Source organism: Chaetodon trifascialis, chromosome 9, assembly GCF_039877785.1.
Source record: "Chaetodon trifascialis isolate fChaTrf1 chromosome 9, fChaTrf1.hap1, whole genome shotgun sequence".
In the NCBI taxonomy this organism is placed as follows: Eukaryota; Metazoa; Chordata; class Actinopteri; order Chaetodontiformes; family Chaetodontidae; genus Chaetodon; species Chaetodon trifascialis.
In genome coordinates, this window is record NC_092064.1 from 7,681,621 (window position 1) to 7,698,154 (window position 16,534).

Here is a 16,534-nt window from a genome sequence, read left to right on the forward strand (position 1 = left end):
GCACACACTCTTATAAACACACTTTTTTGCTCTGGTTGTTGTTACCTGCTTTCTAGCCCTGGGCATCGCCTGCAGTGAGGCCCGACTTAGAAGAGGAGCACGCTGACACTGACCCTCCAGCACGCAAACGAACAAGTACGCGAGCACACAAAGCCATGCACACACAAACACATGCATACCAGCTCTGGCGTGAACACACTTGCATGCCATAGTGCCAGTGCACACACTCAGCTGGCCTTGGCGGGTGCAGAGGAGCGAGCACTTGAGCCTTGACAGGGAGTGACAAATAACTGCAGCAGCCTTGACATGCAGAATGGTCCCACTGTGAACCTGCCTGACTGACTGATATTCAACTGTGTGCTGCAGGAACAGAGCGAGTCTCTTCCAGGGGAGCTCCACAGCACGAGGAAATCACCTGAAACCTGCATGAACCTGGGAGACAAGAAGTCCTGTCTTTATATTTTAATCATGTAAATGAAAGCAATATTTCACTCATTCACACGCCATGTTTGGAAGACATTATGGAAATCTAAAGGCATCAAAAGGAAATCTAGGTTGTGCTGATCATTAAGATAATGTCTTTTCTTCCGTATTGTTTGGGGTCCCAATGCTGTTTGTGTAAAACGAATACACATTAAGTTTTTATTTCAAATATTTTTTCCTTTCTTCTGACCTTATTAGAACTCAGTATATAGAGAAGTACTGAAGTGATGATCGCTGCTTTTGATACAAACTTTGGTGAGGCGTCTGATGTCAGCTGCAGTGCTGCTGATGATGTTACTCGCAGCTGGTTTTCCAGGTTTGGTTCAGTCGGTCTTTAGTGCAGCTGAGTCTTTGCAAGAGTCAGTTTTGAAAAGAGCTGCTCACAGAAGCACAGTGTCCCCAACAGAGATGCAAACTACAAATTTCCTCAGAGTGTGAAATTTCTTTATGATTTTGTGTTGTAGGTTGTGATTCGCTGGTTCCACATTAAACAACACAGCAAATCAAATTCTCAGATCAGTTGATTTTGTTTATTTTCCATGTCCTGAAACCTCTCACCCATCATCTGAAGGAGTTTTCACACTTGCCAGTATATTCAGATGTCAAAGCAGGCTTTTGCACTGTGTTGCCTCTTTCTAGCTGTGCTTGATTCAGTTTTAATTTTGATTCAAATGATTTTGTAGTGGACATAATCCACATCAGGTTTTCCTTCATCTATATGAATGATTCCAGAGAAACTGACACTGCGGAACAGTTTTTCTTTGTTTGGTGCTCTCTTAGCTATTAGCTCGCTCACCATGAAACTTGCCTAAATAACATTGTCTCTGTCAGAATGTTGGGCATCCAACTCCATTGAAGTGCGTTAACTTTATCCAATCACATTTTTACTTGCAACTCATCCAGTTTAGCATGTTTAGAGCTGCAATGACACTTGAGATTGGCATTTTCTATCACTGCCTCCCAGGACTCTTCATAGGTCCAAAGAACTAACCAGGCACACTGGCTTGCCTTTTACTTCAACAACAAAAAAATAGTTTATTCATTTCTCTTGGAAAGCACAACATTTCACATCTATATTATTTTTTCTTCTCACCCAGAATTGACATGGTAATCTACTATTGTATGTTATTTTCTTTATCACAGAAAAAATAATTCTTTCCAAAGATTTTTTTTTTTTTTTGTATTTCTGAGATGCTTTATTTGTATTTCTCAATTGCCTCCCGGGCCAGATCAAACACTGTCGTGGGCTGCACATGGCCCAGAGGCCGGACGTTCCCCATCCTGGTGTAAAAAGTACTGTCAACATCAATCACAGATATAGAGCTAATGAAAATCCATTTTGTCTAACCAGGTTTTACAGCTGAGGTCTCTGAGACCCCAAACTGAAGCAATTCATCATTTTCTGTCGTTCAGAATGATTAGTTATGGGTTATAAACAACTCTGAAAAGAGAAACCTGAAATGTCAAAATGATTAAAGAACATTGCGTGTGTTTTCCGAGCTCTTAAAGAGGGATCAGGGTCTCCAGAACAGAACATTAAGGTAAATAAAACAACACAGAAAGAATCCTTTGCTTTGGGATGTTGTTACAGTGTATTTCGACTGGTCTTAAAAGGATGACACACTGAGGTTCTTTAAATCTTTTACTCTTCATTGCATCTCACCTTAGGTTTTGTTTAATTCCTGCTTGCCTACCTGATGGCAATGTTTTGGCAATTAAATCTTGTGTGTTGTTACTGAGCATCTGTGAGTGTCAAGGAGATGTGATGACATATCCTTTAGTGTTTGCGATGTAAATGAGGGTAATTACATGTTGAGATAATAGTCTGTCAGGTAAATGTTACAGAGATTTAAGATTTATGGTCCAAGGTGAAGAAAAACACTTAAAAAAAGTTTTTAACTCAGAGAAATGAGGAACTCTAAATCTCAGTGAACATGCAGTGTTCAGATGACGCACACTGCAGTGTTAATCCTTTTTATTCAGCCTGTTAACAAAGTGAAAACAAGCCTTGGATCCTCTTTTCCAGCCCATTGACACCGCTTCATGGCTGTATTACCGGCTCAGTGTCGGAGGGGGTTGAGCGCTGTGATCACCCCTGTAGGAAACCAGCGCCCTGCAGAGTTAAAAGACCCCAGACTGGACGAACTGTGCAGGGCCCTCACAGGCCGCCCAACGGTCAAGCTCCATGCCGCCCACGGAGACGCCTGCCCCGGCCCGCTGTGCCCCGCCAAGCCGCTGCTGATTGAAGTGCAGCCGCCTGTTGGCCTCTCACAGCGGGACCGGGGAAAGAGGAGCGTTTTGAATAATTATTATGTTACTTGGGTGTCATTTACAACACAAGACTGGGGGGGTTTAGATATTCCAGCAACACGTGAAAGGATTTTTCTCTCTCTCTATTGAAAATGAAACTTTCTCACAATAAAGGTTTTGTTTTCTCACTTCTCTCAATCAACAAAAAGAGGACCAAAGGGGGACATTTGGTCAGTGTCAAAAGCTGGCCCACAATGGATGTCGACCCAAACAATAAAACACTTTGAAAGCTATTATCAGCCGGTAACTTTCCTGTCATCTAGCACGCTTCAGCACTTATTTATGACCCGGTATGAGCAGCAACTTCATTAAAACGCTTTATTTCTGCTACAATTACGCTCAAATGAACCCCCCTGCGCGTAAAACAGCTTTTGCATGGCTTTAGATTTTATTTTCTCATGCTGACGCATGTTTCCAATGCGTTGCATACCATCGCACTTTTGAGGCAAACTGCACTGCCAGAAAGAAATATATGTTGTTTAATATTCTCATTCTTATCACCTTAATTGATTGTTCCGAGTTCAGTGCGCTCTGTTAAACATGCGCCATCACGCACAGAGTGGGACAGTTATCACGATTCTTCTCTCGAGTTATCCCGAGACGATTATAACGCAGCTGCAGCCCGGATAGGGAGAAAGGCGGAGAGGATGGAGGGATGATGGAGGGGCGATATCAGCCCGGAGGAGAGCCTTGATAAACGATCGAGGGGGGTCTTCTTCTTCTCTGGCGTTTTGTGTGTGTGATAAGGAGGAGGAGGAGTAAAAGAGGAGGAGGAGGGAGGGGGGCCAAGAGACCCCGTCGCGTTTTGACCCTCCGAAACCACCCCGCACGCCGCACACCACCACCATCACCACTCCTCCTCCTCCTCTCCTCTCCTCTCCTCCTCCTTCTCCTTTCCTCCCGAGCCTGAAAACACCATCGCTCATTCCCAGCCGTGACATTTTCCAGACTGTCGCCGTACGCTGCGCGGACAGCGAGCACAAGGAGCCAAAAAGGAAGGGACGCTTTCTATCCGTCTTCCCACAGCACCGAGCATCCCGACGGCTGCGAGCCGGAGCGAGAGGCGCACCAGGCGGAGGCGAGGCGCTGCAGTAAGCCGCTGCTCCCTCTCACCGGGTTTCTGGACTACACCGGACACGGCCCGAACAGGACTGGAAACGGCGAATATTTACGTCTCGGTGGGACATTTTACACCATTTACTGGAGCCTTGCGTAGCTATAACTCAACATCTTCAGCTAATAGCATTTAATAGGCTGCGGGCTTTATTACCGCTAAGTGTATTATAAAGCACTAAGATTACATCGGCAGCAGCACATAGAAGGATATGACCGTCCATAAAACCTCCAGTCCCATCATAATGTTGAGGGCTAATAGAAGACGCGATGGGCTCTTGGTAAACAGACAGAGGGAGCAGGTCTTGGCTGCTTTCGATCCACAGCCTTGTGTTTTTGTTGAATCCTACAGGCTGTTTTTGCATGGTGATAATCGTGTTTATAACCTCAGTGCTATTGAGTATATACACTTCTAAAAAATATTACTTTTATTTCCAGGACCCCAGAGACAGAGGAAGGGAGCAAAGCTCGCTGGACTAGCCGAGCAGCGCATCATCGTCTCCGGTGTAGGTCTGGCTGTCGAGTCGCATGGAGAAGAGGGTAGGTCGGCTGATTGTTATTATTGTTATTATTGTTGTTGTTGCTGTTATTAAGGAGAACGGTTTTAGACCAGATGACCAGAGCCTGGCGCGATAACAGATTTTACATCACCGATGAGAGGAGGTAATTAGACATCAGTATGGGAGCATATGGGTGGGAATCCTCTTTGTACTGCTGGGTCTCAGGTCCTTTTTAGCAGCCATACAAAACAGAGGGCCCACTGGAAACAGACTAGTGGACTTTGCTGGCATGGGCTCAACGAATAGGAAAAAACAACAGGAAAAGCATGCCAGCAGAAGCATCACAGCCACTGTGAAGTCCCGTATTTGACCCGGAAAAAACTATTTAGAAATGTTCCTTACATGCCATAAATCGTTGTTTCTGAACACTTTATGTTGGTGCAAAGAAACAATGAGAAACAACTTTTAAAACAGCAGTCATAATCCATAAGGTGAAATGCAGTTCAGTGGACTTTATGGATAACTTGCAATGTAGCTGTCAGCAGTCTTCGTGAGGAGCTGTTGCTTTGGATGCAATATTTAACCCTCTCCGTAAAATAATATGGATTTATTGTTGTGCAATGCCAGCCAGGCGTTAGAATGGCACATAAGTGTTAGAGTGTAGGTCATTAAGAGGCAGAGGAGAGGAGACGCAGCTCTTCTAGTCGGTAAGTAGGTCAGTTTTTTTGCTACAGTGATTCAGAGGCACGGTGGTGGTGGTGGTGGTGGTGGTGGTGGTGGAGGAGGAGAAACAGGCAGAGGCTGACGGGCAGCAGGCGGACTGAGACCTCTGAGTGCAAGAGAGCAATTAGAGATGTACAGCGGGCTAGGCAGAAATCACTGCTGTATGGAAACAGCAGGGAAGAGAGGGCTGAGGAGCAGAGGAAAGGTCCACACACACACACACACACACACACACACACACACACACACACACACACACACACACACACACACACACACACACACACACACACACACACACACACACACACACAACGGTGCCAACAGCTTCAAATCAAAATTTAAATAAGGATACACACAAATAGCTTTCTGCTGTTTCTTAGATAATACGATCATATAAATGGTCATTTGTACAGTCAGGTTATACAAACATGTTCAAAAGAGAAGCAAGCATGTTATATTTCACTGGCTCATTCAACTTCATGTTGTTCAGTTCTGTTCTACTGACATTACACTGTGTGATAAACTTAAGTCTACCAGCCGAAACGTTAAGAAAATCGTGTGCAGATTGATGAACTAATGCGGGTCGGGACCCTTTAAGACTTAAACAAAAATCAGTTGTAGTTGTTTTGTGGCAGAACTTGATCTCATATCTGTAAAGGGTCAAGCTGATTTGTTTGGTTTTATCTGCTTTAAACGCAGGGTCGTCTGCCTGTAGCCATAACCAAAATGTAAACTTTAGGTAACTTTTTTAATACTTTGTACATCAGCTTTTGCTTGTGTTGTTAAAGTTGTTCCAACTTTTTATTGTTCTCAATCTTATTTATTTAAGTGCAGAAAAAAAACTACAAAATCAGTCTAAATTCATCAAGACTTTGCTTGGATAGTTAAATCATTTCTTGAGGTAAAACTGTCCTGAAACAAATTCGTATTTCACTTGCATTGTCTAAATCGACGCACTGAGAAAACGACGAGTTTTCTGCTGTTTTGTCAGTCTAGAAAATGGTTGGGTTTAGTTAAAAGCCATTAAATTAAAATGAAGGGTTGATGTTTACAAAGTTAAATGGACCCGCCGTTCCTTATTAATAACACAGGAGGTTTATTAATTCAGTTAGACTGTTAAGAGCTGAAACATGAGACGGAGCGGAGCACCTAATTTCCTCTTTTATTTTTACTTTTTATTTTACACAGTTTTATGGTCATCTCCAACATAAATCCAGTTCTTTAAAGCTAAATAATGTTATTCCAGCATATCATCATATTTTGTCTGCTCTTCCCAGCCGAAGCAGCCAAACACGACTGTTAGGCCTGCTTTTATTTTCCTGCCTCCGTAGAAATAAGACAATTAAATCTTGTAATGAAAATGTTGTCCTGCCATCTGAAGCCTGTTTACCAGCTCCGTGACTTTTAAAAATGGGAAAATTCGTGGAATTTGTCATCTCGACTTGTACGCTTTGATCAGCTTTACGCACAGAAACCCGATAGGGGCCGTGCGTAAAGAGAGACGCGCAATCCGATAGCGGTGATTGTGTTAATAGCCAGCCTCCATAAAACTAGAAGGTGTCCCGGGCCAGGGCCTCAGAGCAGGTGCTTTCTGTGATCCCGGTGGCCATATGGGACTCTGAAATACAACAATTTGATAAGCCGTTTAGGACAGTGGTTCCCAAAAGTGGGGTCCAGAGACCTCCAGGGGTCCTGCACATTGGTTTGCGCGGTGCATGCACACAGAGAGGGATAATGTAATTTCTTTTTTATTTGATTCCCAATGGTTAATATGAGATCATTTATAAGAATAATTGCTTTTATGTTGGGTTTCACCATTGCTGTCTCACCCCTTAGAATTTAGATATTTATGCACTCCACAAATAATAAAATCAGTTCAAACTGAACACATTTTGACACAAATTTAGGTGTCTGTGAGTTGTTTGGAGTCTTAAAAATAGTGTTGAAAATAAATAGAAATATAGTTTTAATGGCTGTAAATCTGTTAATATCAGTTACCTCCAGCCACAGACTTCTGTAGTAAATCACAACCTCTTGTAGCGTGGGGAATAGTCTCCAGAAAAACTAGGCTAAGCAGATCATAACTTTTATGGCTTGATTAAAATAACACAGAAGTGAAAGGTGTCCGGGCCAGGCCACCTAGCAGGTGCTGTCTGTCTGTGATCCCAGTGCCCCTGTGGGACTGAGCCGGGAGTCCCTTTAATCCAGTAGAAAGAGAAACAGAAGCAGATCTGCTGACCTGAGCAACGTCGCCTCAGAGACAGAAGCTGCAGTGGAGCACAAATTAGCTCTGTAACACAGAGAAGGAGAGGGGCGAACAAGGGAGTCAAGACATGTATATTCATGATGCTATGTGTACAACTTCTCTCTGGCTGTATCTGTGCATGTGTGTGTGTGAGCGTGCCATATGTGTGTCTGATTCTCTGTGTTAAAGTGTGTGTGTGTGTGTGTGTGTGTGTGTGTGTGTGTGTGTGTGTGTGAACGGGCCCCAGTGAGGCTGTCACAGCAGGTTGTGAGAGACGTCTCAGCACGGCTCCTGTCTAGTCTGAGTTTAGGAGGGAGGAGATGATATTAGCAGCTACAGGCTCACTGTCTTTCTCCAAGGATCTCATCTGCCTCTTTTCCCGTCTCCTCCTTTTCGAGAGCCAAGAAAATTGGCTTTTTTTTTTTTAGCTTGACTTGCAGTGTGTTTTTGAGGTTATCTAAGTGCAGCAGCATGTAGTCCTTCAGCTGAAGTTAAAACAAAGAGAAGGTCAAGGTTTTCTTATGACGGCATGTGGGTAAATGCACACATATGACTCGATTGTACAACACAAAACTGCACACACACAAACACACAACCTGGGAGTACTGTATGGCCACATTATATTGTCTATGTTTGAGTAAAAAGAGCTTTTTGCTTCTCTGACTGTTGAGTTTTATTGAAAAGATTTATCGCAAAGATTGAGACATTACAACTTTACTGTCACTAAAATTTACAAATACATATGCATTTACTGTATGCATGTATATGTATGAATGTGAGAGTTGAAATAATGTATCAGCAGTTCTGATGATCATTTAAATTATTTTCTAAGCAAATAATGTCAGATATTCACTCTCTCCAGCTTCTCCAATGTGAATATTTGCTGGTTCATAGTTAACTGAATAGTTAATATGTTTTGTGACTATTGGTCACCCAAAACAAACAGCCAACGTGCCAACTTGAGCTGTGGGAAACTGCTTTTGTACTGTTGCTATTTATACTACTACATTTTATACACCAAACAATTCATCAAGAAAATAACGGTCAGACTGACCAGTTCTGAAAATAAATGTTAGTTGCAGCCTTAAAACACACATCCACAGGCACACACACACAAAACACATAAAACATTAAATTCAAATGTTCAACGGCAGCACAAAATCTGCTCGGCGGATCAGCAGATAGAAAAGCACAGCAGCAGAGCTCCTAAGTGAGAGTCCAGTAAGCTGTGTCACTGAAGCCCCCTGACAGCTCAGCCACGTAATACAATCACAATATGATTTGATGTAGGACAGGCGCAGATGCTGAATGTGTCTCATGTTTTCTGTCTTTCCATCTAATTGTGTTTCAGTATGAAGAGCTGGTGCACTACTCAGGGTCGGAGGGCATGTCGGTGGGGGGGTACGGGGACGATGTCAGGCCATTTCCTCCCCCACAGTATGGGCCCACCATCCCCGACTCCCTCAAACACCACAAAGACCAGATCTATGGGTAAGCATGATGTGTGTGTCTGAAACCTTAGATGTGTTGAAAACAATGATTTATGTAGAAAATAGTTGAAATTACATTGACACCTTTAGCAGATTAACATACAGTATATATTTGTCCACTGAATATGAAAATACATGTGAAGTATTTACAGCTGTCTGTTTCATAAATACTGTGCTATTAAGTTTCTTGTGACACCTTCTGTGAATGTATCGTGTGTACACTATGTCAACTGTTACTGTGTTTATGTATAGTATGTTAACCGCATATATGTGTGTGTGTGTGTGTGTGTGTGTGTGTGTGTGTGTGTGTGTGTGTGTGTGTGTGTGCAGTCACCCACTGTTCCCACTGCTGGCCTTAGTGTTCGAAAAGTGCGAGCTCGCCACCTGCTCTCCTCGAGACTCTGCCTCCCTCTCGGCCACCTCCCACCTCCCCAGCATGACCAATCACAGCGACGTCTGCTCCTCTGAGTCCTTCAATGACGACATCGCCGCGTTTGCTAAGCAGGTGAGCGACAGCCAGGCGAGCCAATCAGACAGCAGACAACAAGGACAGATTTGTAATCATTTGTTTGTTTGTTTTTGCAGATCCGCTCGGAGAAGCCCATATTTTCTTCCAATCCTGAGCTGGATAACTTGGTATGATTCGCACTGAAATCACACTAAAATATGAAGACGGTTTTTCACACGTGCATTGTGGGATATGCGTTGATAAGTAATCCACATTCTCCCCTCAACAGATGATCCAGGCCATACAGGTTCTTCGCTTTCATCTACTGGAATTAGAGAAGGTTGGTGGTGGTTGTTTTTTTGTTTTTAACACTTTTTGGTCAATTGCTAAACAGCACTATTGTCACATGTTCTTCTTCATAAAAATGAAAGAATCTGTCATCTTAATCAAATATTTATGATTAAAGCTATGCATTTGTCGAAGAGTTTCCAAACCAGTTATGTTGAGAAGGTTTAAGAGAATCTGTATTTTAATTTGGAAACATGGAAATGAAAATTTGATCAACATGTGAAAAACATTGAAGGAAAGGTTCACAACTTTTTTCCTTATAATGACCAGTATGAAGAGGATGAAGGATTACAGCAAGCAAAAACTGCCTCAGTATAGAAATGGACATGAGTATGTTGTTTTCAGAGAGGCTTGAAAAATATGAACCTCTCCTTTAAAGGTGGCCAGAACCTTAGTCTGAAATGTTAAAAAACGACCTGAAAAACAAAACTCCCTCTCTCCTCTCCTGGTTCACGGCTCCTGGAGACAGAGCCCTGCTGGGAGCTGCTGTAAATCTCCTCAGCACTGTATTCCCTGCTGCCAAACTGGTTTCTTTTGCTCTCTGAGGCTGTGTTCAGTCCCAGTCTGGCGGTGTTCACCGGGAGGATGCTGAGCCTGTTTCCACTGCTGTGTAAACACCAACAATCCCCCTGCATGGCTAACTGAGCTAACTAGCTAATGACAGCTAGTAGCTACAGCCAAAGATAGCTACAGCAAGAATATAGTGAGCAGCAGTCAGCGGTTACTCTGGTGATTTTAGTTTGGCGAATCCTTTGACCTTACATTAATACTTTTAATGTTTACAGCACTGCTGTGACATTTTTGGGAACTGATCAGGAAGTGGTGTTAACAGTATGCACTGATAAATGCACATCTGTTTCCGAAGGTGCATGACCTGTGTGATAACTTCTGCCATCGCTACATCACCTGTCTGAAGGGCAAAATGCCCACAGACCTCATCCTGGATGACCGGGAGGGCGGCTCCAAGTCTGACATGGAGGACTTCACTGGATCCTGCTCCAGTCTGTCAGAGCAGGTGAGATGAACTGCCAAAGCACCGAATGGCAAACAGTAAAGCTGCAGGACAGGCTCCACCATTCACCCGTCCAGCTGCATCCTCTGCATGTCTGAATAATGACCATGTGTTTCATGACTCCTTGTTCTCTTCCCCGATGGGAATGCCCCGTTTCCCATCCTCCAACCTCCTCTCTGTCTCTCTGTCTGTCCCTGCAGAATGCATCGTGGTTACGGGAGCCAGATGAATGTGCCACTACTCCTCTGGGAACACCAGGCACCTGTGGCCTGCCTTCACTCAGCACAGCAGACAACTGTAGTGACACAGGTACATACACACACACACACACACACACACACACAGTGAAAATATTGCATGTGTGACGAAACACTGCGCTGCACAGCAAAGATGCATGCAGGGAAACAAGGGTGTGCATGTGTACAATAGCCACATCTGCATTAAGCAACATCCATTCAACTTGCCATTCATGCATAGCATATTATAACACAGACACTAACTCATTTTTGAGACCACAATGCTGTGCACAAAGGAAAAAAAAACAAAAAGTTACACATGGAACGAGAGAAAGACAATTCTGGGAAGTCTTGAAAACCAAAAAGTTAATCATTATTATTAATATGGATTTTGTGGATATGATACAGTGTTGACTTATTTGCAACAGAATTGGTCATTGTTAGGGTTATATGTGAATTGATGTATATGAGAGAATGCAGTAATTACCGTTACTATTAGAGTTAGTCTGCATGCACATGTGGTAAATTATATGACCAAATATTTAGATTTTTATGATCAATTATTTGATCAAATTCTGCAAGTGTTGTTACTTTTTTGCTCCAAAAATAGTCAAATAAAATTGTGAAAGTGTTACAGTAGGACAACATATCTGCAAAGACATCATTGTGAGCTTGCATCAGTTGTACCTAATAGACACTCACACAGTCCCTGAGATATAACATGTGCGTCCCTGCAGGCGATGGTCTGGACGGAGCAATGGCCTCCCCTAGCACAGGAGAGGAGGACGAGTCCGACAGAGATAGGAGGAACAACAAGAAGAGAGGGATCTTCCCCAAAGTGGCCACAAACATCATGAGAGCGTGGCTCTTCCAGCATCTGTCGGTGAGAAAGCTTTTTCACGTCCTTATCACATCAGAGTTAGATTATTACACATTAAAATATTGACTTTGGACACAAATTAAAATCATCCTGCAGAGCTGTAACAGGACAAGGACAGATTGTGTATAGCTGCACGAGAGAATAATTACTGACAGGGAGGATTTAGTGTGTGGCAAAACGTCACCAGCAAGAACAGACAGAGAGGGGAGCTGAGTGTATAATAGAGGTCAATTAAATTAAATGAAAAATCAGGGGATTAAGTGATTATGCGAATATGCTATTCAATAACTGTGGAAGCGATAGAAATGGAGTGAGTAATTGTTGGTGAGGTAATTAGCGGCTAAATGAGGCAGGTCAAATGTTGCTTCACTCCAATTATTGCAGTTTGTATGCGTGTGTGTGTGTGTGTGTGTGTGTGTGTGTGTGTGTGTGTGTGTGTGTGTGTGTGTGTGTGTGTGTGTGTGTGTGTGTGTGTGTGTGTGTGAAATACAGAGACTGAGGGGTTTCTGAGGTTGAAAATGTGAGTACAGATGTGAATACAGATGGAAGGCCATCAGTATTCACACTGTGATTTCTCTCACATACTGTAAATTACTTCATCGTAGATTATTGTGACACCAGTTCGAGGTTATTCTCTTGTTGAGCCACATTTACTCACAAAGAAAAGATACCTAAGCCTGGTATGTATGGATTTCTTTAACCCCCGCTCTACGTCCTCTCCCAGCACCCGTACCCGTCGGAGGAGCAGAAGAAGCAGCTATCACAGGACACAGGACTGACCATCTTACAGGTCAACAACTGGTCAGTGCACTCTCAGTCGATACACTAATTCTAGACCTGTGGCTTATCAATAATCAGTTAAACTGTCGTGTTTAAATGCAGAGCGTCAACTTTCAATTTAACAACATGGCCGGTGCCACGTCAATGGCATATTGGCATGATCGTTTGCTGAAGAAATGAACAGCATCTCCATTTACATCTCACTTAAGTCGCTTTTTTTGGCTTGGTATCTCTTTATTGGGCACACTTTGTACAAATAAATGTCAATTAAATTAAAGGTAGCACATTTACAAGACTTTTAGAGAAGACCATAATCTAGTTTATTAGAGAGAAGCTTGTAACAGGGGAAGAAATGTCCTGCTAAGCATTTTTTCCTTAAGCTGCAGTGCAGTAAAAATCTATTTGCCCTATGTCCATAAGACAAAATAGCAAATCAATATCCAATAATCAGATGGTTTACTGCACCAAATTCCCTATTCACTCTACAGGCACACGTGTCTACACAGGCAAAACACTCTCTCACACACAACATTTCCATGTTGCTGATCAAATAGTTCTTTTGTAATGTAAAATTTCTGCACCTCAGATACTGATACAGAAACACATACAAACCAAAATATTGGTGTGTGTTAGATGTCAAAAAATAGATTTTGTAAGCTGATAACTTGTATGTTTTTATTTGTAGCCTGTGCTGCAGCACACACACAGAGTGACCCGATCAATGCAGATCAATCAATTATACCAGGCCGATCAATACCTGCTCTGCCCTAACGTTGATTTACTCTGCCCTCTGAAAGGGTTAAGTGGTTGTAAAATGGAAAAGGTTAATAGTCTCCCGGTCAACCATTTTCTTCGTTAACAGGCGGTCTCACCATCTCTCTCTCTCTCTCCCTCTCCCTCTCTCTCTCTCTCTCTCTCTCTCTCTCTCTCTGATCGCACTCTCTCTTTACGTCTCTCTTCCTGTGCAGGTTCATCAATGCCAGGAGGAGAATAGTGCAGCCGATGATCGACCAGTCGAATCGCTCAGGTTGGTGTTTATACGTCAGCTCGTTGGTCACTGGGAAAACAACTCTGTGTTTAGATGAGTGTGTGTGTGTGTGTGTGTGTGTGTGTGTGTGTGTGTGTGTTGTTGTATATTTGTGTCTGATGGTGTGTGTCCTCTCGCAGGTCAGGGTGGCCCCTACAGCCCAGAGGGAGCAGCTCTTGGGGGCTATGGTATTGATGGACAGGCCCACCTTGGGCTTCGAACAGCAGGTACAGTCGCCTGTAGGGAAATATGCACAAGAAAAACAAAGTCTTGTCCACTGTTTATTCTACACTTGAATATTGTTTTGTGAGATACTGTGAATGAGGATGCTTTGCTGCGCTGAAAGGCAGATTATTTTAATTCTGTACATTGTGTCTGCTCAGTATTTACCCATTTCAGTAGAGCCAAAGCCTAATCCCACTTTAGCTACATTGAAAATCTAAACCTTTCTCCATGTTTCCCCTCCAGGTCTCCAGGGCATGTCTTCTCTGCAGGGTGACTACCCTGGCGCTCTATTGTCCCAACCAGGCTACCCTCCCCACCCAGGATCTTCCCTCCACCCCTACCCAGGCCCACACCCCCACCCGGCCATGCTGCTCCACCCACCACCACACGCACACCCGGCAGAGCCGCTCCTCGCCCAGGGACTGGACATACATGCACACTAGTTGTCGGGGTAGTTGAGTTCTGTGTGTGTGAAGGCAAATTGATATATGAATGTGTGTATGTGAGTGTGTGCAGTGAGATGTGTGTGTGTGTGTGTGTGTGTGTGTGCTGCTGTGTATGTGTAATGACGCATACAGAACACTATTTAAAGAAAAGAGACACATTGCTCCGAAGTTTACATTCCCCACTGAAAGACACTGACCTCAATGTAGCTGTTCCACTCGCTAACATACACACACACACACACACACACACACACACACACACACACACACACACACACACACACGTACAAGTAGACATAAACATTACACTGACATACACACAGTCTGGACCCACAGGTTTAAGCCATACCTCTTTCAGAGTAGAAGTGCTTCCTCCTCTCCAAATGTCTCCACTGTGTCCTGTGGGTGAGACACATGCTTTAAACTACACTTCCCATCATGCCTGCTGAATCACAGGAGGACGGTCGATCAGATCTGAAGGACAGATGAATATTTATCCCCAGATGTTGCAACGGCACATGGACGTTACTGGAAGGGACTTGATCCTGTGAACGCGCCTTCGTCATGACTCCCTGTCTTCCTCCACATGTTGACTGTCAAAGATACACACACACACTTTCACACACTCTTTATTTAAAGCTGATTTAAGTTTTTCTTATTCTATTTTTATATTTATGTGTGCCACTCCAGGCGGATGCAGCTTCACGTGAGCTTGTTGAAATATTAGTGCTCTTCCTCAGCATGAAGCTAAACACTATGAATGATTTCCAGTCTGCCTCGCTCTCGTACCACTGACCTCCTTAAGATGCCAACAGGTGTCCGTTTCCTTAGGATCTTTCCTATACACACGCAGACACACAGCATACACACACACACAAAGCAACACACACTACACTGAAAGCCATTTCTGTACACACATGCACACACACAATCTTCTGTAAGCATTTCTAGTACATTTTTTTGTCTGTCACAGCGGTGTGTGAGGGGAGCTGCAGCCAAAGGACTCTTGAAACATTTCGGCTCCCTCTCCACTCTGCTCGGACTGATGAAACATTTCTGAATGATGATGGGAAATACAGTTAAAGTATTAAAATGTTTTTTTGTAAGATTTGTCACTGGTCATGTGTTTGTGTGTGTTGTCTGATTCCACCTGTGGCCAGTTTTTTCGCTCTGGTGCAGGAGGTGACAGTTTCTGACAACAGCGACAGTCATTAGTTTGGAGTGTGTCCCATTTTTATACGACCTTATATTTTTAGGCAGGTTTTATGAACTAAAATAATACTCAAAATTATCAGAGTGCAGAATTAACTTCATTGTTGAGAGTGCTGTTGCCAAAACTGCACAAACAAATTACATAAGGCCGCTGCATTCGAAAAAACATGTTTGATCAGAGACTGGTGCAGTTCTTTTTTATCATTTCCTGTTAATACAGAAACAGATTAATTAAAAAATTATACACAAATTGCAAAAATTGCATTTTTGGTTAGATTTTTGGTTGGTTTGTGCCCTTCATTGTGTCATGCACATACAAGTACTATGACTTACATAGCATTAACATTGCAGACAAAGAACGTTGTCTTCCGTAATAAAGTATGCCACAAAAAAAAAAATCCCCTTTCTATAAACACACCGACTTTTTTTCTAATCATAAAATTAGAGGCCATCATAAATGACACTTTACAAAATATGGTTCAAAGTTTTGGAAGGCAGTCCAAATTCAGTATTCATGGGGTATCAAGAGTGATGAACTGAGAAGCGATGTGATATACTGAAGCAGCTGCAGTAGAGGACAATTACTGTATAAACTAAAACGATAGCCTTACTGGCAGTTCTCATCTTGCTGCGGGTGAGGACCAGTCAAATCTTTCCTATAATACACAGTGATAAGTAAGATATTTATCTCCTATAATGAAATACTTGCCACAGTGAAAAATACATCAAGTTCTTTAAGGCGAAATGAGCAGCATGAAAGAGCAGAATATCTCTGTGTTCAAGTACAGTAGTTGATTGTACAATGGTTGAGATTTTAAGAAACCCATTATTATTTTTGTTTAAAAGTAAGACTGCAATCTAACCAAGTTCCCACATATTTACTAGACTGAACAACTTGAAAGCAGTATCATTATGTGTATGCAGGAAGATACACAGTATGATTGGATTAAAACACATTTTCTTCTATCAGCATTCAGTTCAAGTTTGAGGTTACGCAGAGATGTCTGATGAAAAGTATTAAAGACAGGATTGAGCATGTGCAAACAAGAGTGT

The 16,534-nt window shown here is 42.8% G+C and overlaps 1 protein-coding gene across 1 annotated transcript; it reads left to right on the forward strand.

Moving 5' to 3' along the window:
* Nucleotides 1–3,595: 3,595 nt before the first annotated feature.
* Nucleotides 3,596–15,377, forward strand: meis3 (myeloid ecotropic viral integration site 3). Its single transcript, XM_070970235.1, has 13 exons — nt 3,596–3,971; nt 4,345–4,446; nt 8,729–8,868; nt 9,198–9,372; nt 9,453–9,503; nt 9,605–9,655; nt 10,529–10,678; nt 10,876–10,984; nt 11,649–11,794; nt 12,516–12,592; nt 13,540–13,598; nt 13,739–13,825; nt 14,067–15,377. The coding sequence occupies exons 2-13, from the start codon at nt 4,435–4,437 to the stop codon at nt 14,264–14,266; spliced, it is 1,257 nt and encodes a 418-aa protein (XP_070826336.1). The 5' UTR covers nt 3,596–3,971; nt 4,345–4,434; the 3' UTR covers nt 14,267–15,377.
* The last annotated feature ends 1,157 nt before the right edge of the window (nt 15,378–16,534 follow it).